This window comes from Biomphalaria glabrata, chromosome 4 (genome assembly GCF_947242115.1).
Source record: "Biomphalaria glabrata chromosome 4, xgBioGlab47.1, whole genome shotgun sequence".
Lineage (NCBI taxonomy): Eukaryota > Metazoa > Mollusca > Gastropoda > Planorbidae > Biomphalaria > Biomphalaria glabrata.
This window is the reverse complement of record NC_074714.1, coordinates 22,215,961-22,239,951: the sequence shown is the minus strand read 5'-3', so window position 1 is coordinate 22,239,951 and position 23,991 is coordinate 22,215,961. Positions and strand designations below refer to the sequence as shown.

Here is a 23,991-nt window from a genome sequence, read left to right as displayed (position 1 = left end):
GATTCCATTTCGACACCAATGTTATGACATTTGCAGGCCATAGAGTCATTACAGAACATTGTAATTACAATACATATACTTACGCTACTTGTGCTTCGAATGTCAGTCAAACGTAACTATCGGCTCTTGCTCCCACGTTACTTTATTTTACTTTATTTGACCTGCCTTTTTAATTGGATGGATAATGGGCTTTCGATGTCCGCGTTTCTATAGTTACTGTTTTTTATTTGTTTATTTTTTATTTTTTTTTATGATGCATTATCGCTTCGAGACTGAAGAAGGCCATTGGTATCCAGCATCAATGTGATCACTCAAGACCAATCATTATAGAAAGCCCGAACACTGACCTACGACGACGTAGCAACCAGTGGACTGTTTTGACCAATAGCTCGTTGCCAAGTCACAGGTCGTGATCGGATTACTCGACAAGTTTGCAATTGTTCTTTCTTGTGATTGGGACCTTACCTTTACTGTATTGATCAGAAGGGTTGTCATCGGCCTAGGGCAGTATTTTTCATAAGGTCTCCTTAAACAATTCAACACTTTGTCAGCATTCCTGTCCAAATTAAAAGCACACATTTAGAAAGACAAAAAAATTTAATGGATTTTTTTTTTGGATCTAATTGTCTACTGCTCGAACTTAAAGAAATAAATACGCACTGAAATAAATAATATCCAAGAAATTTTAATGTTTAGCTAAGAAGTAGTTTTATTTAGAAATAAATACAGCTCCATTGATTTAACATAACCTATATGGTGTAATACGGAAGTTAATCGGAGTAATCTTCTCTTTGTTAACTTTCTTTAAGAAATGAAATAATATATAAAATATAAAAAAAGAATGCGATATGTAGAAATGTTGAGATGATATAATGAAACTTGCATAAAAAAGGGTAAGAATTTTTAAAAATAAAATTTGTAAAGAATTTTAAAGATATAGATAAAATAAACAATATCTAGGACTCTACATTGAACGATGACTTTTGCCAATCAAATAATCACAGATACTTTAGGATACAAGCAAAATCTAGATATTTAATTCTGTTTTCTAGAGAGTGCGTAAAATTTAAGCGCAAGATTCAAAGAAGAATAACTAAGAAAGGCAAATTCTAGTAAAACGCAATGAGTTTTATAGAATAATGCTAGAGTCTTTTAAAAAACTATCTTCGAAAAAAAAAAAACAAGAAAAAAAAATAAAATCAAGATGGAATAAGCAATAATTTAATTGAGTTCCTGAAGAACGTTGATGGCTTAAAGCACATGACGTGAAATGTAGGTCGCGGTGGTGTAGAAGTGGTGCTTCGTTGATTCCGTTCATGATTTTTTATTTCTTTTATTAATTAATAACGATGGTCATGACAAAAAGGGGAATAAAAAAAGTTTTAAATCTAATGAATTAGCTTCTGGACACTGAGAACATGACAAGTCGGAAACCTACACACAAGTGAGATGGATGAGGGATTCCATTCTGTTCGGTTCCGGCGACTCGTCAAGTGTTTCTTTCTGTTCCTTGAAGTTTTTGAGTTGTATGGTGACACAGGAGGAGAACTCTGTTTTTACTCGGTCTTCACATTCCGCTTGGTCCTTAAGATCTGGAGAAAAAAAGACATTTATTATAAGTATTTGTTTTATCAATAGCAGACTTTGTGATCTAAAGTAATCAAGACTTACTGTTCAGAAGCAAAGACGTCTGTAAGATGCCACCAAGTGTGTAGTGTCACTGTGACATCCCCTTATATTTGAATACATTGTATATCTAGTTTCTATATCATCTTTCTATATCAATCAATCAATCAATCAATCAATCAATCAATCTGTCTATCTATCTATCTATCTATCTATCTATCTATCTATCTATCTATCTATCTATCTATCTATCTATCTATCTATCTATCTATCTATTAGTAATGCGGTTTGCGTGCTGGATTGTCGTTCGATTGTCTCGATGGTCGAGGGTTCATACCCTTCCTGCTGCCATCTGTCGTCCTGTGGGAGGTTTGGATCAGGATGTACATTAGCTTCAACTCTGAAGGAACACCCGAAACATGTAAAATATTTTACAAACATTTTACAATCATTTAACTACAGTTTCCCTATCAGACCAGGCGATCTACACGGCTGATGATGTTAAGGTTATCTGTTTCTTTGGCTAACGGCTAACGAGCAGGGTGCCATGTGGCCAGCGCAATGACCAACCGCAACTAAACTTATAAAAGTTAGGTACCCATTAAGGTTGGATGGACTAAGGAGCCCCTAATAATCCCAAAATTCAAAATCCCAGTCTTCAACAAGATTCGAACCCAGGATCCCAGGTTCAGAAGCAAAGAGCTTAACCACTCAGCCTCCGCGCCTCCTTTTTTTAGACATTTTGTCCTCTAGCCTTCAGATATGTGTGGAGTTGTTTCAGATATGTGTGGAGTTGTTTCAGATATGTGTGGAGTTGTTTCAGATATGTGTGGAGTTGTTTCAGATATGTGTGGAGTTGTTTCAGATATGTTTGGAGTTGTTTCAGATATGTGTGGAGTTGTTTCAATAGTTGACTTGTTTGGATGGCATTAAAAGTAGCGACGTACTCGTTGAAGATATTTAAATGTGTACATCAAGTGAAGTACACATTCCAAACGGTAATTTTTTAGGTCACCGAAAGGATGGCTTAATTAATTATAGTATAGATTTTGAACTAAGAATCTTGTTTCTATAGCCAGACGCTCTTTTCCTCAGCCACTTGGTTGTATACAACAATGTAATATGTTTGAATTTTGCTACAACCTCTCGGGAAATTGAGAGCATCCTTGTAGATGTATGGACAATTAACTCTACTATTCACCCAACAGCTCCTGTAACTATTTTGGTGTAAAATGTAATGCGTAGATTGTCTTTGGAAACACCAGCAAAGGTCGAGAGAGGCATCGTGCGATGCTAAGGCAGCACATTGTTACCAAGAATATGCCTAGGAGAGATGCTCACCAGTTCTGTTGAAAGGCAATTTATATTCGGTGGACCAACTATCGTAATTAAAATAAATATGTTTCTGTGCTTCAAAATTGTATTTTTTTTAAATGAGTGTTTATATGGATTCTGAGCGGAGGCGCTGTGGATGGGCGGTGAAGCATTTGGCTTAAGAACCTGGGGGGCCTGGCTCGAATGCTGGATGAAAACTGTATTTTTTAATTTCTGGATTTGTATGGCTCCTCCGAGTGCACCCAGTTCTAATGGATGCCTCATATTAATTGGGAAAAAAGTAAAGGCGGTTCGTCGTTGTGCTGACCACATCACAACCTCGTTAACCGTGAGCCATAGAAATAGATGACCTTTACATCATTTGCCCTATAGTTTGCAAGATCTGAAGGGTGAACTTTACTTTGCTTTATAATTCTTAACGTTGAATAATGTTGTTTTTTTTTGTATGCTTTCTTAGTAAATCTTAGTGATACTCTACTGTACTGTGATAATATTGTACATCGTGCTTAAAGAAATAACTTTGTAGAAGAATTGAATCGTCTGTATATTAATACATTATTCTTTCGAAACAAATATTTATTTATAAATTTATGCATTTACAATTTTATGTTTATTAATATTGTAAAAACAATAACGTGTAATGACCAAAACAAAGAATGTGAGAAACAGCATTGTGTTATCTGGCCAAGAGATTTACATTTAAATTACATTTTAATTACACTTAGTCTATAGAAAGATATCTCACAGTACGGAGACAATGACAAGCGAGCGAACTCTGTTACATGATAGGTCAGAAAGATTGCATTATACTGTTATAAACCTGGTGGTGGCACAGATGGGGGTAGTGGTGTGTGTGTAGTCAGCCGACGCAAATCGCCCCAGGCCAGCGCTAGACAAGCGGTCAACCGTGACGAGTTTCGACGATCGGCCGAGACGAGTATCAACATGATGGTTCGGAAAGGATCGACATCGTGAACCGAGCTCAGGAGTGTCACGAGGGATGTAGTCATCTGACCACCCAGAATGGTCGAGCGGCGTTCTGTCCGGTTCGAGAAGGCCAGTAGGGACCCTATATAAGAGCGGAGGTGTCGCAGTCAAGACGGTTGAGAAAAGGGGCTCAATACAGCAAGGTTCACGACAGAGGGTTCAGAAAGCGGGTTCACGACAGGAGTTCAGAACACGGTCCACTACAGCACAGTTCAACGGTGTGGTTCTGTACGGAGCATTACGACGGTTCAGTGCGGAGTACTGTCAAGTACAGTTGAGACGAACGGCGTCTTGATCTTGGTCTGTGATCGAGTCCGACACAACGAGCCTAGTGTGTGAAGTCAGTCCTGAACTGTTGAACCCAGTGCAAGCCCGGAACAAGACGGAGAGACCAGTGCAAGACTTGATACGGCGGAACGGTGTTATCGGAGAGATATTTGTTATCGCAGAGCTATTTGTACTGTTCTACGTGCTGCCAATTGTACAGTATTGGCTGTTATTTATGGACATTAAACCTTTACGTTATTTTGGAGTCCTGACTTGTCAAGTTCTTTAAGTTGGTGGTGTATGGTGCAGTTTGCAGAGAGCCTGGATAGTGAGATTCGTAACAACTGGTGTCAGAAGTGGGATCGGATTGGAATCGGATTGGATCGGATCTACTATGGCTCGTCTGAAACTGCTGTACGAACTTGAATTTAGAGAACTGAAGGAAGAACTCCGTGATCGAGATCTGAAAACGAGCGGAAATAAAGAAACCTTACAAGCACGCCTCCGAGAATGTATAGTTGAAGAAGAGGAAGATCCAGACACGTATCTGTTTGAAGTCGCACCAGATTTTGGAGAGTTCATTCGGGCTATGAGTGTGACACTGAAGAAGTACACCGAGGACATCTGTAGAGAGATTAAAGAGATGGGTACCTCAGTGAAAGAAGTGACGAGCCCCGTGGTCAAAACGATGGACGAGGTGGAAGAATCCCTGCACGACCAAAGAGACTTGAAAGATAAAGGAGCTGCGCCATCGTTAAACAATGAACTACTACCCACCCAAAGCTTTGAAGAAATATGCAGTGACAACGGCAATGCTGATGAATGTGGTGCTGCCTGTCAATCTGAAAACAGGGAGTACAGACCTGTGGAGCCGAAAGAGACAGATGAAGAGACAATGGAAGCTGCCCATAGTTCGAACGAATCTTGTGCTGCAGCTGTACCTGATATGAGCACCTCAAACAGCAAGGCAGATCAAGTGAACGTTGTGCCCACGTCCATGCCTGTTGCTGACGGACTTTTGCAATCCGAAAGTCACCTACAAGGGTTGGACCCTACTGACGTTTATCAAGATTCTCAGACCAGTGAGAGGAGCCGTGGTGGTGATAATGAGGACCCATTGAATCCTGACGAAGCCGTTGAGAGACATATCCAAGTCGAGAGATACCAGCCAGGTCCGAACCTAACAGACGTTTGTCCAGCTGCCAAGACTGGAGAGGAAAGTTCTGATGGTGGTAAAGAGAATCCAAGGCAGTCTGACGTTAACATTGATGGACATCTGAAAGACGAAAGTCATCGACAAGGTCTGAAACCAACAAGTGATTGGCCCGTCACTGAGACGAGAGAGAGAGGTCCTGATGGTGGTGAAGAAAGCCGAATGGAGCCTGAAGCCGAAGACGAGGGACCTTTGCACGAGGAGTGTTGCCAACCTGCCCCACGAGCATGCCCTCCAGAAAAGGCTGAAGATGATGACCTGTCCCACAATTCCTCGCCCTGTGGATTTGAAGCCCATCCCAGTCCTTCTTCGCAACGCCCTATGAAGCCACCTCTTTTGCCAACGATCTTGGTATCCCCAGCCCTTACATCCTATACCTCTCCATGTGTCAAGTGGCTGTCCTCAGTACCGACCGACAAGAGAGCGATGCAACCACAACGTCACTGCGACAAGAGGACGATCAACTGGAGGAAAAGAAGAAGGCGGCGTTTGCGTAGTCCAACGTGCATGGTGATTCTACCAAGAAATAACTGCAGCCACATGAAGACCAACTGGCGGAGAAGAAGAAGAAGGCTACTTTTGTTGAGTGCAACATGGATGACGATGCGACAACTACGTCGATACAACCAGATGAAGGCTAACTGGAGGAGAAGAAGAAAACGTTTTCTGAACTCAACGTGGATGGCGATGAAAGCACGATGGCGAAGCAACCAGGTTAAGGCCAACTGGAGGAAGAGAAGGAAGCGACCATTGCTGACTGCAACATGGATGGCTCCATCAAGCTCAAGAGGCAAGCCAACTGCTACTGATCGACCCCCGCCTGCAGCGATGGAACTTTACAGCCAATGTCATGATGTTGGATCTGCCCGGGACGGACAGATCTAAGGAGGGGGCAGTGTTATAAACCTGGTGGTGGCACAGATGGGGGTAGTGGTGTGTGTGTGTAGTCAGCCGACGCAAATCGCCCCAGGCCAGCGCTAGACAAGCGGTCAACCGTGACGAGTTTCGACGATCGGCCGAGACGAGTATCAACATGATGGTTCGGGAAGGATCGACATCGTGAACCGAGCTCAGGAGTGTCACGAGGGATGTAGTCATCTGACCACCCAGAATGGTCGAGCGGCGTTCTGTCCGGTTCGAGAAGGCCAGTAGGGACCCTATATAAGAGCGGAGGTGTCGCAGTCAAGACGGTTGAGAAAAGGGGCTCAATACAGCAAGGTTCACGACAGAGGGTTCAGAAAGCGGGTTCACGACAGGAGTTCAGAACACGGTCCACTACAGCACAGTTCAACGGTGTGGTTCTGTACGGAGCATTACGACGGTTCAGTGCGGAGTACTGTCAAGTACAGTTGAGACGAACGGCGTCTTGATCTTGGTCTGTGATCGAGTCCGACACAACGAGCCTAGTGTGTGAAGTCAGTCCTGAACTGTTGAACCCAGTGCAAGCCCGGAACAAGACGGAGAGACCAGTGCAAGACTTGATACGGCGGAACGGTGTTATCGGAGAGATATTTGTTATCGCAGAGCTATTTGTACTGTTCTACGTGCTGCCAATTGTACAGTATTGGCTGTTATTTATGGACATTAAACCTTTACGTTATTTTGGAGTCCTGACTTGTCAAGTTCTTTAAGTTGGTGGTGTATGGTGCAGTTTGCAGAGAGCCTGGATAGTGAGATTCGTAACAATACTGTGACAAACATTCTGAAGTATAAACTCGATATTCTGAGCTCATATTTTGAGTACCCGTTTATGTTCTAATATTAAAAAATATTAATAGAGAGATCATCTTTTCATTGTCTTATTATTATACTTAATCTCAATGAAATTAATGCTATCGTTTATATGAAATTGTTTGTTTTTTTATTATGCGAATTTTCAATACTACATATGGAAGTAACATTTGAGTGACCAGGACATCGCAGGACATCGCAGGACACGGCAGGACACAGCAGGACACGGCAGGACCTTATAGGAGTATACAGAAATGATCATTACGTTCGAGCTTAAAACAATTCTTCAGGTCGGCCTTGCAATAGCGGAGTGCAGGGTTCGAACCAGGGCCATAGGATAGTGTACCACACCACTAGCAGCAATTGTGTTAGCCTTGGTTCAGTCCACCCAGCTCTAGTAGATACCTGATATTAGCTACGGAAATGAAAGGCGGCTGTTGACACCTTTGTTTGTTGTAGGCCATAAAAACAGATGAGGTTTCAAACTTAACATGTTGCCCAGTACATCGTAAGGTATTAAAGGGAACTTTTTGTCCTAAATGTTTTAAGATTTATTTGTACAAGATTCTCATCTAAAAGTGACCCAACAAAGTTGGATGACACGGCATTTAGGAGTTGGTTGTAGAGATCGGGTCTCAATCAAGAAAATCCTATGCTGAACTGGGAGTAGACCACTTAATGAGGCTGTGACAGAGGGTCGCATGAAGTTTGCGGGACTTGTTCTCCGACAAACTGAATTACGCCTACCAAGAGTTGCGATGATATTGAATACGAGGAGAGAGCAAACAAGGACGTCCTCGTGTAACTTGGCGCCACACTTTGATGGAGGACTTCAGAACAGTGGACACCAGGTGGGAAGAGGCTTCTGACATTGTTACTGAAAGATCTTAGTGGAGACAGCTTGCTGGTCAAAGCGCCGAATGGCCCGGGAGGATCTAAGTAAGTAAGTAAGTCATCAAAGGAAAGAAATTAAAAAGAGGGGACGAGTGACAATGAAAAGTATAGAATGCTGGGAAACAGCCATATAAAGACATAGAAATATTATATAGAAAAAAACAAAAAACATGAAGCTTTTGTAGTCACCATGCAGTGTTAATTAACGAAACTAAACATCTATTTTGGAATATTAATCCCTGCACGGATGTCCGTTGATCAAAGTAAAAGATTGACGTGTAACATTGCTGAATCATGAATGTTCAAGGCTTACATCTTATCTCCATTATCACGTCAGGACAACAAAAATATGTCTCTAACTGTACCAGTGTCACTTACAATAAATGTGGTTACAGATGTTATTCATGGCGTCCCTCCACTTGTTGGGGTCCACGGCGAGGTTGAGGTGTCTGCTGGCGTCTTTCGTCTTGGCACATCTGTTGTACAACTTACTGAGGCAGTCGAAAACATTTTGTATGGAGCCATCACTGGAGAGAGAAATAGAATGGAAGACTAGTTGGATACAGAAAAGAGGAAGATATATATATATATATATATATATATATATATATATATATATATATATATATATATATATATATATAATGTGACATTAAAGAGGTAAACAAAATAAAATAAGTTGTATATCCTAAGAGGGACATGTAGTGTCCATTTATTACTAATACAGTAGATACACATTTATGGGTATAATCTTAATATTACTAGTGTCACGAACACTGTATCTATATTTAGCCGCCCAAGGTCTGCCGACTAGCTCAGTTAGCTCGGGATTTTCTATCATGCAACTAAATGATGTTTTGAAATAAATGTGATTGGTTTGAAATATTAATTATTGTACATTGAGCTGCATTTATTGGTCAGATTTTGGCCAGGCGGCAAAGAGATATTTAGTCACATGACAAAACGCCCAAAGCTTTGTAAGCTGGGAGATATTACGGCCAGTCTTGTGTGGAATGTGTTAAAGAGAACATGTACTAGAGTCTAGTGTTAGAACTCAAGAAAGAAGACTTAATTATATTATTGTTTAGATCATTTATTCTATTCAAGTACATTTAACCATTGTAATTATTTGTGAATAGCTTTTCCAAGTTTTGAATTAAAGTAATTGTTTTAGACGAAGAGAAGTTTCTTCATTGAATATATAATAGTATACTTAGATCGTCTTGTCAACTAGTAACTTCTAGATGATCCTCTTATCAACTGGCAACTTCTAGATGATCCTCTTATCAACTACCAACTTCTAGATGATCATCTTATCAACTGGCAATTTCTGAATCCTCGGCAACCACAATCATTGATAGTGCGATATAGATCAAGATAATCTTCAACGTGACATTAGCACTATTGATGACTCGTGACAACTAGAAACATAAATACAACATATATGTATATATACTTCTTCTGTTTTGGAAGACATTTATGCCAAAATAAATCACTGGTTTCTACTTTATGTTTAAAGCCGGTTCATTTCTTTTTTTTTTTTCTTCTCGAGGTCTGTACCGGAGCGCACAGTCTGCCTCCAATGCTGTCCGATCTTATGCGATTTCCTACCACATACTTTCATTGCTGCATGTAGCAACTATAGTATTATAGTAAAAAGTACCTCTATAAGGCAGATGATGTAAAGGTCATCTGTTTCTGTGGGACCTTGGTTAACGAGGGTTTCATGTGGCTAGCACAACGACAAACAACCGCTTTTATTTTTACCCAACTAATGGCAGGTACCCATTTTAGAGCTGTGGGGATTCAAAAACTGGAAGTCCCAGTGTTCACAAGGAATTAAACCCCGGACCTCTCGTTTCCAAAGCCAATCGTTTTACCACTCACTTAACAATATTGTTGTATTATAAAACTATTTATTTATATAATGTGAAAAAAAAAAGTTTAACATTTTCCTAATTATTGTTTAAGAGTTAGCAGAAATTTTCAAAAAGCAAATGACTTTATAAAATCAATGGTTTTATAATTTAGCAATATATGCTCTCTAAAAATCTTCATTACTCTCTTTTTTTCTCCGTTCTCTTTGAATCTCTCAATCTTTCTCTCTGTATCTGACTCTTTCTCTCTACAACATCTGTCTGTTTCTCTCTCTCTCTCTGTTTCTTTTTCTATCTGTCTCTGCCTCATTCTCTCTATCTTATTGCTCGTCTCTCTCTCTCTTTCTCTCTCTCTCTCTCTCTGTCTTTCTTTCTTAATACTTAATACTTCTCTGTCGCTCTCTCTATCTCAATGTCTCTCTTTGTCTCTCTTGTCTCGTTTTATCCGTGTCTGTGTCTCTCAGTATCAACATTTCTCTCATTTCACATCTGTCTCTTCCTATCTCTATGAATGTCTTTATGTCACTCTCTCTCTCTCTCTCTCTCTCTCTCTCTCTCTCTCTTAATCTCTCTCCGTCTCTCAATAGTTATGACATACATTTAAACATAACTTCTTTTTTTTTCTCTTTTTCCCTTCAACTCAGCCTTCACGTCTTTCTTCCTTTTTTTTCCTCTTAAGCACTCTAGCACTCTAGCACCCTGTCCCGTTTTGTTATTTGTATATTCTGACTCCAATGTTTCCTGGTAGAAAATTGTCCTTGCGATTTCTTTTTCACTGGAATTAAATTTTGAATAATGTATGATTGATTTTTTAGACCTTAAAACAACGACAACTGTCACACTGGCATGGTGACAATCATGAAATTGTATGAATAGCAGAAGCTAGGGGTGTTGTCTCGTGTTAAGAATTACTCGTTGAAAATGACTTGACAAATAAAAAGTCGTAACGCAAAATAATTTAGAGAGTAAGATAATTTACTTTTGGGTATGCGCTCTTAAGATTTCTAGATCTAGTTACTGAGAGATAGATGTTACAAGGACATACATAAGGCTTCACGCTCCAGCATATACATACGGCCAGGGCCGGTCTTAAACCACTGCAACCTATGCGGCCGCAGTGGGCCCCGCACTTTCATAGGCCCCGCGCGATGCGTATTCTAGGTGTAAATTATTAAATTAAACCATTTTAACTTAGTATTAAAGGTTACTGGATTTCTCCTGAAATTATAAAATATAGGAAAAAGTCATGAAAATGTCCTGAGATTATTAAAATCTTCTGAAAACTGATGCAAATCTCAAAACAGACAAATTTGTCATTTCGATGTGTCATTAAATATGGAAAAAGCCAATTTTACTCGCGATTACAAAAAAAGGCATTGTCAGCAATAACAATAAGCCGAATTTTAATCAAAACAAGAACTTCAAATACTTAATTTACTTCAATAGTCACTAGCATACAAATATAGATCGAAATCTATCTCGACCTCTTATATATATACATGTATTTTAAAAAAGCGATATTTTGCGAGTCGATGGGAAATCTAAAAGGCAGATCTGAATGTTTATCGGCTTTTTGTTGGAAAACTCTCTACTGTAGATGGCTCGTAAAGTTAAATTGACAGTGATTTTAGTAAAGTATGAATGAAATGCAAAGACGAATTTATTTTCTAATACAAAATTTTAATTTTCAATTATTATCCTTATCACAACCCAAAATAGGCCCCGCGCAATCCGTTTCGTATAGGGCCCCGCAACCTGTAGGACCGGCCCTGCATATGGCTCCAAATTCCAGCACATACATAGGGCTCCACATTCCAGCACATACATAGGGCTCCACATTCCAGCACATACATAGGGCTCCACATTCCAGCACATACATAGGGCTCCACACTCCAGCACATACATAGGGCTCCACACTCCAGCACATACACAGGGTTCCACATTGCAGCACATACATAGGGCTCCACACTCCAGCACATACAAAGGGCTCCACACTCCAGCACATACAAAGGGCTCCACACTCCAGCACATACATAGGGCTCCACACTTAATCGCTGTCATTGAACAAATGGAAACTATCACTGTAAGATTTGTTTATCAGATTTTGAAACAAATGTTTCTAAAATATTGAAAACGTAATTCTTTTATTTATTTCACTGACAAACAACAAGGACTACATGATGATCTAAGACTTATCCCAGTGATACATTAATTAACCAAAGTGAATTATCCCAGTGGTACATTCAATAAACCAAAGTCACTTATCCCAGTGGTACATTTAATAAACCCAAATGACTTATCCCAATGGTACATTCAATAAACCAAAATGACTTATCCCAGTGTACTTTCAATAAACCAAAATGACTTATCCCAATGGTACAATCAATAAACCAAAATGACTTATCTCAATGGTACATTCAATAAACCAAAATGACTTATCCCAATGGGGCATTGAATAAACCAAAATGACTTATCCCAACAGTAGATTCCATAAACCAAAATGACTTATCCCAATGGTGCATTGAATAAACCAAAATGACTTATCCCAACGGTAGATTCCATAAACCAAAATGACTTATCTCAATGGTACATTCAAATAACCAAAATGACTTATCCCAATGGTGCATTCAATAAACTAAAATGACTTATCTCAATGGTGCATTCAATAAACCAAAATGACTTATCCCAACGGTAGATTCCATAAACCAAAATGATTGATCGTCTCCCAGAGTCCAAGATATGAACGGCCTCTACGTACAGTCCCTCCTCCTCTGGCCTACAACTTTCCACACATCTAAGCCTTTGCTTGTCAATAACTGAGACATAATTGATGGTCTTTGGCTTTGTAAGTATTCCCTACGGTGGAAGCCGGGTACAGTCTGGGATCTTATTTCATCTCGGCACAAATGTGGCCTGCTTCGTGACAAAATCGCAATCGTTAATCGAAAGTTACTTTGTAAAATCTGTATAGCCCTCACACACAAACGCACACGCGTACGCGCACTCACATGCACACGCACCGACGCAAACACACACACGCATACATTTTAGAAGTGAAGCTCACGTATCTATACAGGTGGCTGTGATACTGATTAGACATTATTTTTTAAGGAACAAATCTTGAGCCTAATGAGTGAATCAAGCATGTCCGAGGTGTACGTACCAATAAAGCTACGAGGAAATAGAATAGTCATTCATGATACTTTGTATGTTTTACATGTTTCAAGTGTTCCCATAGAATTAGGGATTATAACACTCTAACCCAAACTTAACAATGGATGGCGGTGGATTTGCGTTTATTAGATCTGGAAATGAATTATATTTGTAATGGTGGTTACGTCTGCTATCAGCATACTTTTGTGAGGATTATAAAAATGTCAATTAGGTAATGTAATATATCATTGGTTTGTTATTGCTTGTTTGTGTCTTACATTATTTTGTTTATTAAGTGCAACATTTTAATTTTCAAAAAAATTGTGTAAGTAATTACGCTAATTAAGATTTCAAAACAAAGTGAAAACAATAATACACACAAAATTAATACAATCTTCCGTTTACACAAAAATATTTAATTTAATTAATTTATGGTAGGAATCGAACTCCCAACAATAAAACGCTTAACCTTGTTGATGTCTAAGAGCTGAGCCGAAGGCTCTTCGAGCTCTAAGTTTGAAAAAAAACCTGTTTGGTCGTCCAGCCGAACAGTAAAAAAAAACAAACCTGTGTGAACACACAGTTCTGTTTGGGAGAGACCCTAGACAATGCCTATGTAAGGCATTGCTGTTTACCGATGCGTTCGACCCCCGACACGTGGACTAGAGACACGGCCGAAGGCCGGGAATGCACCGGGGACTTCTGCCATTTTCCTTCAATGTACCAAGCTAACTGTGCGGGATCCGCCATTTATGTAACGGTCCCTTTGAGGAACAGCGCATGGATTGGTGACGTGTTTGTGGGGACTTTGTTACAACCCCGCCCGTGAAAGGGGTGGAATCTCGTCTACCCATGGGCATCCCCACGGGAGTCCTGTGTTGCTACCCATTTCGCCTAGCCACTTCCTCAAATGGCCGTTTCCACGCGGGCGCCACGATGAGGCAGGGCAGCGTGCCCGCGAAACGCTTAACCAAAAATATTTGGTGGACATAATTGATGGTCTGTATGTTTGGTCAAACGCTTAGACACGTTTGTACAAACAGACAGATTGAGTTGATATAAACTTTGTAATGAAGCGATTAGTCATTTAACCCTCACACCCATTCTCGGATCAAGTTGAAACCTTAAACAATAATTTATTGTACCTAGCAAAACATGAATCATTTTAAAAAAATAACAATTAATTATATGTAATAAATATTTTGTTTGATATCGAACAAAATAAATAATTTTAACATTATAGAGAGTGTCACGATCTTTAATGGTGTTGATGTCACACTCTAAGATGATGCTACTGTCACGATCAGACTTGAACTATACTGCACCATCAATGACCGTGATTGCCGAGGATCTTGAAATGATCTTTCGATAAGATGATCGTATAAAAGTAGACAGATCTATGTTGATGATACGATCATACAGAATGTTGCCAATTGATAAGAGGATCATCTAGGTCTAGGAGCTACAACTTGACAAATATGATCCAAGTATGATCTAAATTCAATGAAGAAACTTCTCTTCGTTCAAAAACAATTACTTTAATTAATAACAGTGGTTAAAATGTACTTGAATAACTGATCTATTCAATAATATATCCGAGTCTTGATACGAATAAAATATATATTCTTAACTACACACAAGTTAGATCTTATCTCTACAAATATTTACAACCGACTGAGGCTATTTTGCATCTTCCCCGGGTTTCAGCTTGTAATCACGTGATCAACAACCTAACACCTTCCAGACCAACCAATCATTGCAGTCTAATGTTTCCCTGCTATTTCGAGCTAAATCGGCGAACAACTCAAAACTGTTACCATATATGGTCATAGTGTACGTGACAGAGAGATATAAACGTGTACAAACGTATTACCAGACAGACAAAGGAAGAAGGGAAGCTAGAATTATGGGAATTTGAAAAAGAAGATAAAGAAATGTTAAGATAAAGAAATGTTAAGATAAAGAAATGTTAAGATAAAGAAATGTTAAGATAAAGAAATGTTAAGATAAAGAAATGTTAAGATAGAGAAAATGAAAGAAAGAAAGTGAGATAGGAGAAATTTGAAGCCACTTGAAAGTGAATTGAGTGAAAACTAAAAGAGGAGGCGCGGTGGCTGAGTGGTAAAGCGCTTGACTTCCGAACTGGGAGTTCACTTGCTCGAATCCAGGTGAATCCTGAGATTTTTAATTTTTGGATCTTTAGGGCGCCTCTGAGTCCACCCAGCCATATCGGGTAATTAACATTATTTGGGGAAAAGTAAATGCGGTTGGTTGTTGTGATGGCCACAAGACATCCTCGTTAACATTGGGCCACAGAAACTGATGACCTTTCCCTCATCTGCCACATAGATCGCAAAGTTTGAGAGGGAAACTTTTACCTTTTTTTAGCTAAAAGAAATGGGATTAAGTAAAAACTGAAGCTAAAATGCAATTAGGTCAAAGTAATGACAGACTTAATCCTCAGCTCAGTAGACAAATATAACTCCATTCTGAAATTATAGAAATGAAACATTTTGAAATAAGGTACCTGAGAGCCTGGATTCTGAAATATAAGCGTTTCCCTCTCCCCAATTTAGAAACTAGGAGGTTGAGTTCATTAAAAGGCCTCTGTAGGCCCTATTATTTATAGGCCCGAGCGCAATGAACACCTTCGCGTATTGGTTGCTACGTCATTGTACAGAAATGTGTAACGACACCGAGAACTGCATTTAGATGTTATTTAGATGTCATTTAGATGTCATTTAGATGTCATTTAGTATCTCATCTGCTGGCATATTAAACTGTGGAATGTGTCAAAGAGTGGGAATGCTAGATAGAAACAGGAGGAGTGATGAAGAGTTAGAGAACTAGAGGGAAAGAGAGAGAGAGAGAGAGCGAGAGGGAGAGAGAGAGCTAGAGAAAAGTTGGAGGGACGAAGAGAGAAAGCAATAGAGAGTAAGATGTGTGGAAGACAAAAAGCTACAGAGAGATATAGAGGTTAATAGAACGGGAGAAAAAAGGGAGAAAAGAAACAAAAGAGAAAATAAATTTATTTCATAAAACTACAGCGCTAGGAACGAAAGAAATAAATATTTATAAGAATAATTTTTCACGCGCTGAATTTTTATGATTTTTTTTCCAGTGGGCGTAGCTAAGACAAAATGGCGTCGTATAGATAACACATCCAATACATCAAACGACTATCAGACAAAAGATTTTGTTAGTAAATATTCTTTTACAGACATTGCAATTTTTTTTTTGTTGGGAGGAATAGGATGTCTGTATGGCCGACACTTATTCAGGTTGTCATGTCACCAACAAAATGACCAACCTTCTTCATATTCCAAAAACTAATCTCAGAACTGTATAACGTTCTTACAGTCCTGAAGCTAATACACTTGGTTGTGATTTGAGTTCGTGATCTTTTGGTTTTAATTAAAAATATTTTTATGCTAGTTACAATTATTTAAAAAATATTATTGTTGTTTGTTACTTAATGGTGCGTAAAATATTTTTCTATTCCGAGCGTTGAACTAAAGAAAAATAAACAGACGCCGCTATTTTACAGGGCCGGCCGCAATGGGCCCGGCACTTTCATGGGATCCGCGCTAATTCAAGGTGCATAAATTATTAATTTAAACTTTTTTATAACTTAAAACAGACTTCCCGCGCCCTCTTGTCTTTTTACCATGAGCTCCTGGAAATCTCCCAAAATTGCAAAATATACGAAAAAGTCCTTAAAATATACGAAAATAGACAAAAATTGTCAATTTGGGGTGTCATTCAATATGGAAAACGCCAATCCTACGCGCGATAGATAAAAACAGCATTATGCATTAGCCATAATTGTGTAATCTGGTGAAAGAAGCTTCTCGCGTCTGAAACTAATGAAGATTTACTTGAGGTCAACAATTCTCAAAGATAGATTGAAACATTTGGTAATTCTTGCTATTGAGCGGGATCTATGTTGGGAAACAGAATTATTATGATATACTCTATGACGTCGCTACACGCAAGGCTCGTAAAGTAATTCTGTACGTAGTAAAGAATGAATAAAATGCATACACGAATTTATTTTCTAATACAAACTCTTAAATTTCACTTATTATCCGCTTTCCTACCCATACTTTGCCCCCTCGAAATTGGTTCCGCATAGAGACCGACATAGGTTAAGCCCAGCCCTGCTATTTAGTGACGGGTGAATATACATAGTAGATTACTTAATCTCTTTCCATGACTTCTTGGTCACAATGGTTAAGTCCTGCGCTGCTATTTAGTGTTTGTAAAATGTTTGTTTGTAAAATGTTTTACACGTTTCGGATGTTTCTCCAGAGTTGAAGTTTACTTTTTAGTCGAAACCTCCCGCAAGACGAAGGGGGATGGGAGCGGGCAGGGTTTGAACCCGGGACTATCGATAAATCCAAACGACAGTCCAGCTAGCAAACCGCACGACCAGGCAGCCATCCGTAGTGACGGGAGAAAAAATACTTGTTCTTATGACGAACCGTTTTCGCTCACTCAAGGTATCACTCAGGTCTAAGCATTTAATTAATTTATTTACTCGCTATTGATCATCAATTGCACTAATTTAGCGATAATTCAGGTGCTAAAAACACAGCCATCACCCCTTCAATCCAACCCCACCCCCTAGGGCATCGATGTCATATTTTACTATCCCCACCTTGACACGTGTCACACTAGACTCTTGACAAGGGTACGCTCCCCTTTCCTATCTTGGCAAACATCCGTTGACCCCCCCCCTTTGTGGGGAGCGGCTGGTCACTTCAAAGAGCCCATTCAACTCGACACCTCGGGCGGCGGTCTCCCCGTTCGTCTAGCGCAAAGCCAGTATCAAGGTGCAATCTACCTTGCCCTGGGCACCTCCGATCACCCCCCTCTCTTTGTTCTCTGACCACCTGGGCTGATTTCCTGGACTTTCAACTCGCGCCTTCGCGCAATGTCTATCTTTCGGAAACGCCGTCACGGTCAAGCGAGGATCTCTTTGTCAAAGATGCAAGATAGTCTTGACTACCTTTGCACTTATCTCCCGTCACTCACCCCCCCCTCTCTATCCACGTGTATATGGACAAACTTCATCGTTCGATCTCATTCATGCTGGAGAGCCCACAGGGAGCACATCTATCTCTTGCTTGAGCTCTAGACTATTTTCATTCCCTTATTTCACTTGGATTGGTGGTATGTAACTTAGTAAAGTGCTTGAGAACCATTTTACTTAGTAATGTATATATATATATTTGTGCATTTATTACTACATTATTTGTGTACATATTTGTGCATTCTTATCATGGATAATGTAAGTAGATTACTGTATACTTATATTTTTTTATCATGACTTTGTGGCTAAATGTGCAAGCCATCTGGACTAGAGTCTTTTAACAATTCTTACCAGATGTATTTAGCTCTTTAACTATTATTAATTTAACTCTGATATATTAGCGCTCGGCACGAGCTTTCGATATATTATCATTGATTGATTAATTCCTTGGCAGGGAATTATCAAGACACTTATGTAAACATGTCTTATTACTGAGTATGTATTTACTTATGCTCTATGTTTACTTATGGGAGAGCATGGGCGAGTTTCAGACGTTGATCTCCCCTTCCCCTGTCATCTCATTTATCTAAGCGATGTATGTACTTGCTACTCACCGTGATTGGTGAACGTCACCTGTATTACTTATCATATATCACTTACTACGGTTTGTTATTTCCCTTTATGGGAGTCCCCATTATTGTTGTTATCTCCCTTGATGGGACACTATATTCATTTGTTAGGTCCCTTTGACAATTATGAAACTAGCTTATAGTTTCTATACATCAGTCTGAAGATGTCCTTCACGGAAAGGCATCTACCTCCCAGTGTTATCATTATGGCTAAATCGACGCATACATCATATCGTTGCAGCTTTTATCTATAGGCTACATCCGCCTGAAATCTTAGCAACCTAAAGCTGATAACAGATTTGCTGGCACCAGATCTGTAGACATCAGTTCTACTCATCCTTCAAGAGTCCAAGTAACAACGCTAGCCACAGACTCGTCACTGGCTTAACTGATTGGTAGACGCAGCTTAGCTCTGCAACCATACAAGTCGGACTGCACACTGATTACGCCAGCCCACCAGCAGACAGCATCAGTACCAGCCACACCCGTCTCACCAGTGCAGCACAGGACCAAAAGCTAAGCAACCAGCCTAATGACACTCAGACCACTTGGTTCTAATATCTGATGATGATACTCCTATATATGTAAATACGCTAGATTCCATACAAGCAACTGTACAGCTTTCACCTTTCATTATCTTATTTTGTATAATAAACTGTACATAAGTTTACATCTAAATATAGTATTTGTTGCCTGCATTTTAACGCTGTGCCTGTAGTTTATATGTGCAAGTAAGGATTCTCAAACTATAAAATCCCCTAGACACTAAAAACGGCCAATACTTTAATCCGACTTGTCACAGTTCTTCCCCCCCCCCTCTTTTTTTTCTGAGACGTGCTCTCTGTCGCCTCGATAGTTACTACAGAGCAGATTACTTGTTCTCCCCCCCCCCTCTTTTTGTACGTGAGGTAGAAATAGAAAAGAGTGATCTTTCTTGGTTACAACGGTTCAGCCCTGCTATTTTGTGAATACTTGTTCTTTCCCCTCTTGTTTTTTCGTGGGATAACTCTAACCGCAGAAATAAAAGAGTGATCTTTCTTTACTTGTTCTTCTCGTCCAAACTCTTGAGCCACGAAGAGAATTATATATATATAGATAGATAGATAGATAGAAGATACATAGAAGATTACGTGTTCTCCCCCCTACCCTCTTTGTTCTCTGTCGCCTCCATAGTTACTACAGAGCAGATTACTTGTTCTCCCCCCCCCCTCTTTTTTAAGTGAGGTAAAATTAAAAAAAGAGTGATTTTTCTTGGTCACAACGGCACTTGTTTCCCCCCCCCCTCTTGTTTTTTCGTGGAGGTAACTCTATCCTCAGAAATAAAAGAGTGATCTTTCCTTTACTTCTTCTTTTTCTCATCCAAACTCTTGAGCCACGAAGAGAATTATATATATAGATAGATACTAGAAAAGCTAATAGCTAAGGTTATTAGTTTTTGTATTGAACTAAAGTATAATTTTACGTACCACTGGCTGTCTTCTGACACTTAATCTCTAGCAGACCGAGAACTTTATAAACTTATGTATTTTTTAGATAGAGATGTATTTTGACCGACAAAACGGTAGATTTTAATCGCCCTGATCTGCTATTCAATATAACAAAGGAAAAAAAACGCTAACATTATTGACATCGCCGTACCACTGTCTTATAATTTAAGAAAAAACTGAAATTGAAAAACAAAGAAAATATGGGAACCTAGGCTTGAAGATTAAATGTTTATGGAAGTGATCCAAAATAACAATATACCCCAATGTTATATCAACCTAGGGGATATTAACAAATAACCTCACAGATACCTTCAAGGCCCTCAACATTCCTAGGAACATTCTTCTTGCCTGTCAGCGGGCGGTACTGCTGCGGACCTGCCAGATCACCAGAGAATTCCTCAGTGGAAACTGTTAAAGGGACTACGATGAATTGTGTTTCTCTTTAACGACACTTGACCCTGGCAGCGCCAGAGAATGAACTCTCATTTGTTTCTAACATAATTATAATATCAACAGCAGCAAATTTGAGAATAATTGAAATTTCAACTTATTTCATTTTGTAAACGAGTTCCATGGGCCATCAGTTGAGTTCGAGGAGTTTATGTCATTTTTTGTTTCGTTAATTAAGAATAAATTAAGACGTAGTAGACAAGATTCTGTTAAATATCAAGAAGTCAAACAATATTTGACTCGGTCAAAAGGTCACAATGTAAATAAAGTCAATTATCCGCATTTACTTTGTAAATTACACAGGGCATTTAAAAACTAATCTTTTCTGTATATATATATTTTTTTTTTCATGTTTCGTATATTCTTTCAGAGCCTACTTCCTCTTAGGGTATACATTTCTCACCTGCATAGCTCTTCCGTGGTCTCTAGTTCTGACTGTAGCATGCCGATGGCCGAGATTTCATTTGAATATCCTTTAACTGGAGCCATGCAGTTGGCTATTTCTTTCTGTAGCTTTTTCGGACAACTGGCCATCACAGGTAAGACTAAAAAGAAAATGAAATTTAAAAATAGAGTTTGCATCCAAAAAATGAATGAGCTGGTGAACAACGACTGCAACACTTTGGTTCATTTGGTACACCATCAACACAGAATGATATGTAGGCTGCATTAGGCACATCAAATACTCTGGTTCATGGGGTACAACATCAACACAGAATGATATGTAGGCTGCATTAGGCACATCAAATACTTTGGTTCATGGGGTACAACATCAAGGCAGAATGATATGTAGGCTGCATTAGGCACACCAAATACTTTGGTTCATGGGGTACAACATCAAGGCAGAATGATATGTAGGCTGCATTAGGCACACCAAATACTCTGGTTCATGGGGTACAACATCAACACAGAATGATATGTAGGCTGCATTAGGCACATCAAATACTTTGGTTCATGGGGTACAACATCAAGGCAGAATGATATGTAGGCTGCATTAGGCACACCAAATACTTTGGTTCATGGGGTACAACATCAAGGCAGAATGATATGTAGGCTGCATTAGGCACACCAAATACTTTGGTTCATGGGGTACAACATCAAGGCAGAATGATATGTAGGCTGCATTAGGCACACCAAATACTCTGGTTCATTGGGTGCACCATCAAGGCAGAATGATATGTAAGCTGCATTAGGCACACCAAATACTTTGGTTCATTTCGGACTTTTATCAACGCAAAATGATATGTTGGCACCTGAAACATTCAGTTTAATTTGGAATAAAATGAAACGCTTGATGATAAGCAGGAATATCTACCCTTGAGATCGCAAGGTCTAAACGGGTTCTTAACTTTAAAAAAAATATTGTTCCAATACATACGCGAATTAAACAAAAAATTAGAAAGAAAGAAAGAGAAGGTAGAAAAAAAGAGAGAACGAAAGATTGGAGGAAGAGATTTGCATTTAACGTAGACATATTATCTTATAGTTATCTTATATATACACGACGACGCCATTCAGGGGAAGTAATATTTGTATGTTTCTGGCCTGTGGGCTGAACAATATTCCGAACTAATGGAGACGTCACAAGCTTGTCTGTCGCCTTGATAGGATGTTAGCCTTTAACTGACATGTCCATTACCACTGGTTAACTTGTGTCCATTGGCTTCGTGCCTCAATGTTCCCCACTTTGTATTTGAATGTAACTTGAAATCTCTTTGAGATCGTTCGGAAATTGTTTTACCGAATTCTAGTTTTTCTATTCGAGTTTTATTCTTGTTATTATTACAATCTAATCAATTGTTATTGTTGTTTTTAATGAAATAGTTTATCTTCATTTTCCCTATCTGTCTCTTAGTCGATTAAACCGTTTGGGAAACACAAATATGATCTGTTGGCCGCCTTTCTCTGTTTCTCTGTCTTTTGCATTGAATAGAATCTATTTCATTGACAGGCTCGTCCATTCTTTTATGTTGTCTTTCCATCACTTTCTTTGTCTGCCTCTTCTTCTTTTTTTCTGGTACTTTTCCCGGGAAGGAAGGTCTTTCTCAGTCCTAAGAGTTTTCGTTTCCGGTTTTTGACAGTGGTCAGCAGATCATCATGAAGCAAAATTGACATTGCGATCTTATTTCAAATTACTTCCTTTGTGATGCGGTCTATATGGGTGATACCTAGTATCCTCCTATAACAACTCCATTCCAATGCAAGGACCCTCCTCACTAGTTCTGCAATCAGCGTCCAAGATACACAAGCATACAAAAATGTGCCCGTAACCAATGAGCGCCCCATTCAGATTTTGGTGTCAAAGGATATACATTTTCTTTCCATATAGTTTAGAACTGTGCGAATGCTGCTGTGGACTGTGTGATTCCGGCTAGGAGTTTTCTTCATTTGAAACGATAGCTATGAGGTATTTAAGACTTCTGACACATGCCAGCTTTTCTGTTCCAATACTGATACACATTTTAAATATTTACTTAGAGATCAACAGTAAAAAATATAAATACTTTTTTAACGGCCTCCGAAAAGATCAAAGCAACTACTAGTTTTATGTAATCAGTTCTTACGTCTGTCCGTCTGTCTTTTAGTACCTTTGTCAGTCCGTCTGTCACGTTGGAATCTGTGAAAACATAAAAACATAATTTCTCTTTATTCTCCTTCTATTAAACATGTTTCAAATGTCTAATTGTCTGTGTTACAATGAAATCGAGTGGTGAATACATCTTTGTAGTTTCAGATGTTAAAACCGATGACCCGATGTCCAATGTATAAAAGTGAATTTATTATTTAGTTTTATTTGTTCTTTAGTACCCTGGAAAAAACTTCTGTATATATACTTAAAATATAGTTTTTTTTTTAAGTTTAAGATTTCACTCCCACAGGAATCGAATCATTTTCCTTCCATTAATGTAATCTTCTGTGAACTTAAAGCGTCAAAAAAATAATCTGTTAATTAACTTCTTGTATACACTTCTCCTGGAACATCGACGAGTACACCACATAAGAGTCTAATTGTCTTCATGTTTGTGTCAGTATATCTATATATATATATTGAACAATCGACACAACTCACAGTACTAAAAATAAATGTTCTACAATTTAGTTTCCATGTAGTTTTTTTGTTTTTGTTTTTAACAAAATATGACTATTCTGTATGGAAACTAATTCTTCTCAATCTTTAACTCAAGCTTTAAAATGTGTTTTTTTGTTTGTGTTTTCTTTCCCTCTACTTGTGAAACCTCTTTGAAACATTTAAAGTTCAGCTCCAAGCGTTTATACAAGGACCCAGGAAATCAAATTACAAGCGTCA

At 38.9% G+C, this 23,991-nt stretch overlaps 1 protein-coding gene across 2 annotated transcripts in view; it reads right to left on the bottom strand.

Annotated features, from left to right (window-relative positions):
• Positions 1–23,991, bottom strand: part of LOC106054756 (uncharacterized) — a 76,233-nt gene that overhangs the window by 5,579 nt on the left and 46,663 nt on the right. For both annotated transcript variants that reach the window (XM_056027548.1, XM_056027547.1), the window contains exons 2-5: positions 21,088–21,229; positions 8,432–8,580; positions 1,439–1,592; positions 466–556 (exon numbers count right to left, since the gene is read on the bottom strand). In XM_056027548.1, coding sequence (XP_055883523.1) covers positions 466–556; positions 1,439–1,592; positions 8,432–8,580; positions 21,088–21,229 — 536 coding nt within the window. The remainder of the gene's footprint in view (positions 1–465; positions 557–1,438; positions 1,593–8,431; positions 8,581–21,087; positions 21,230–23,991) is intronic.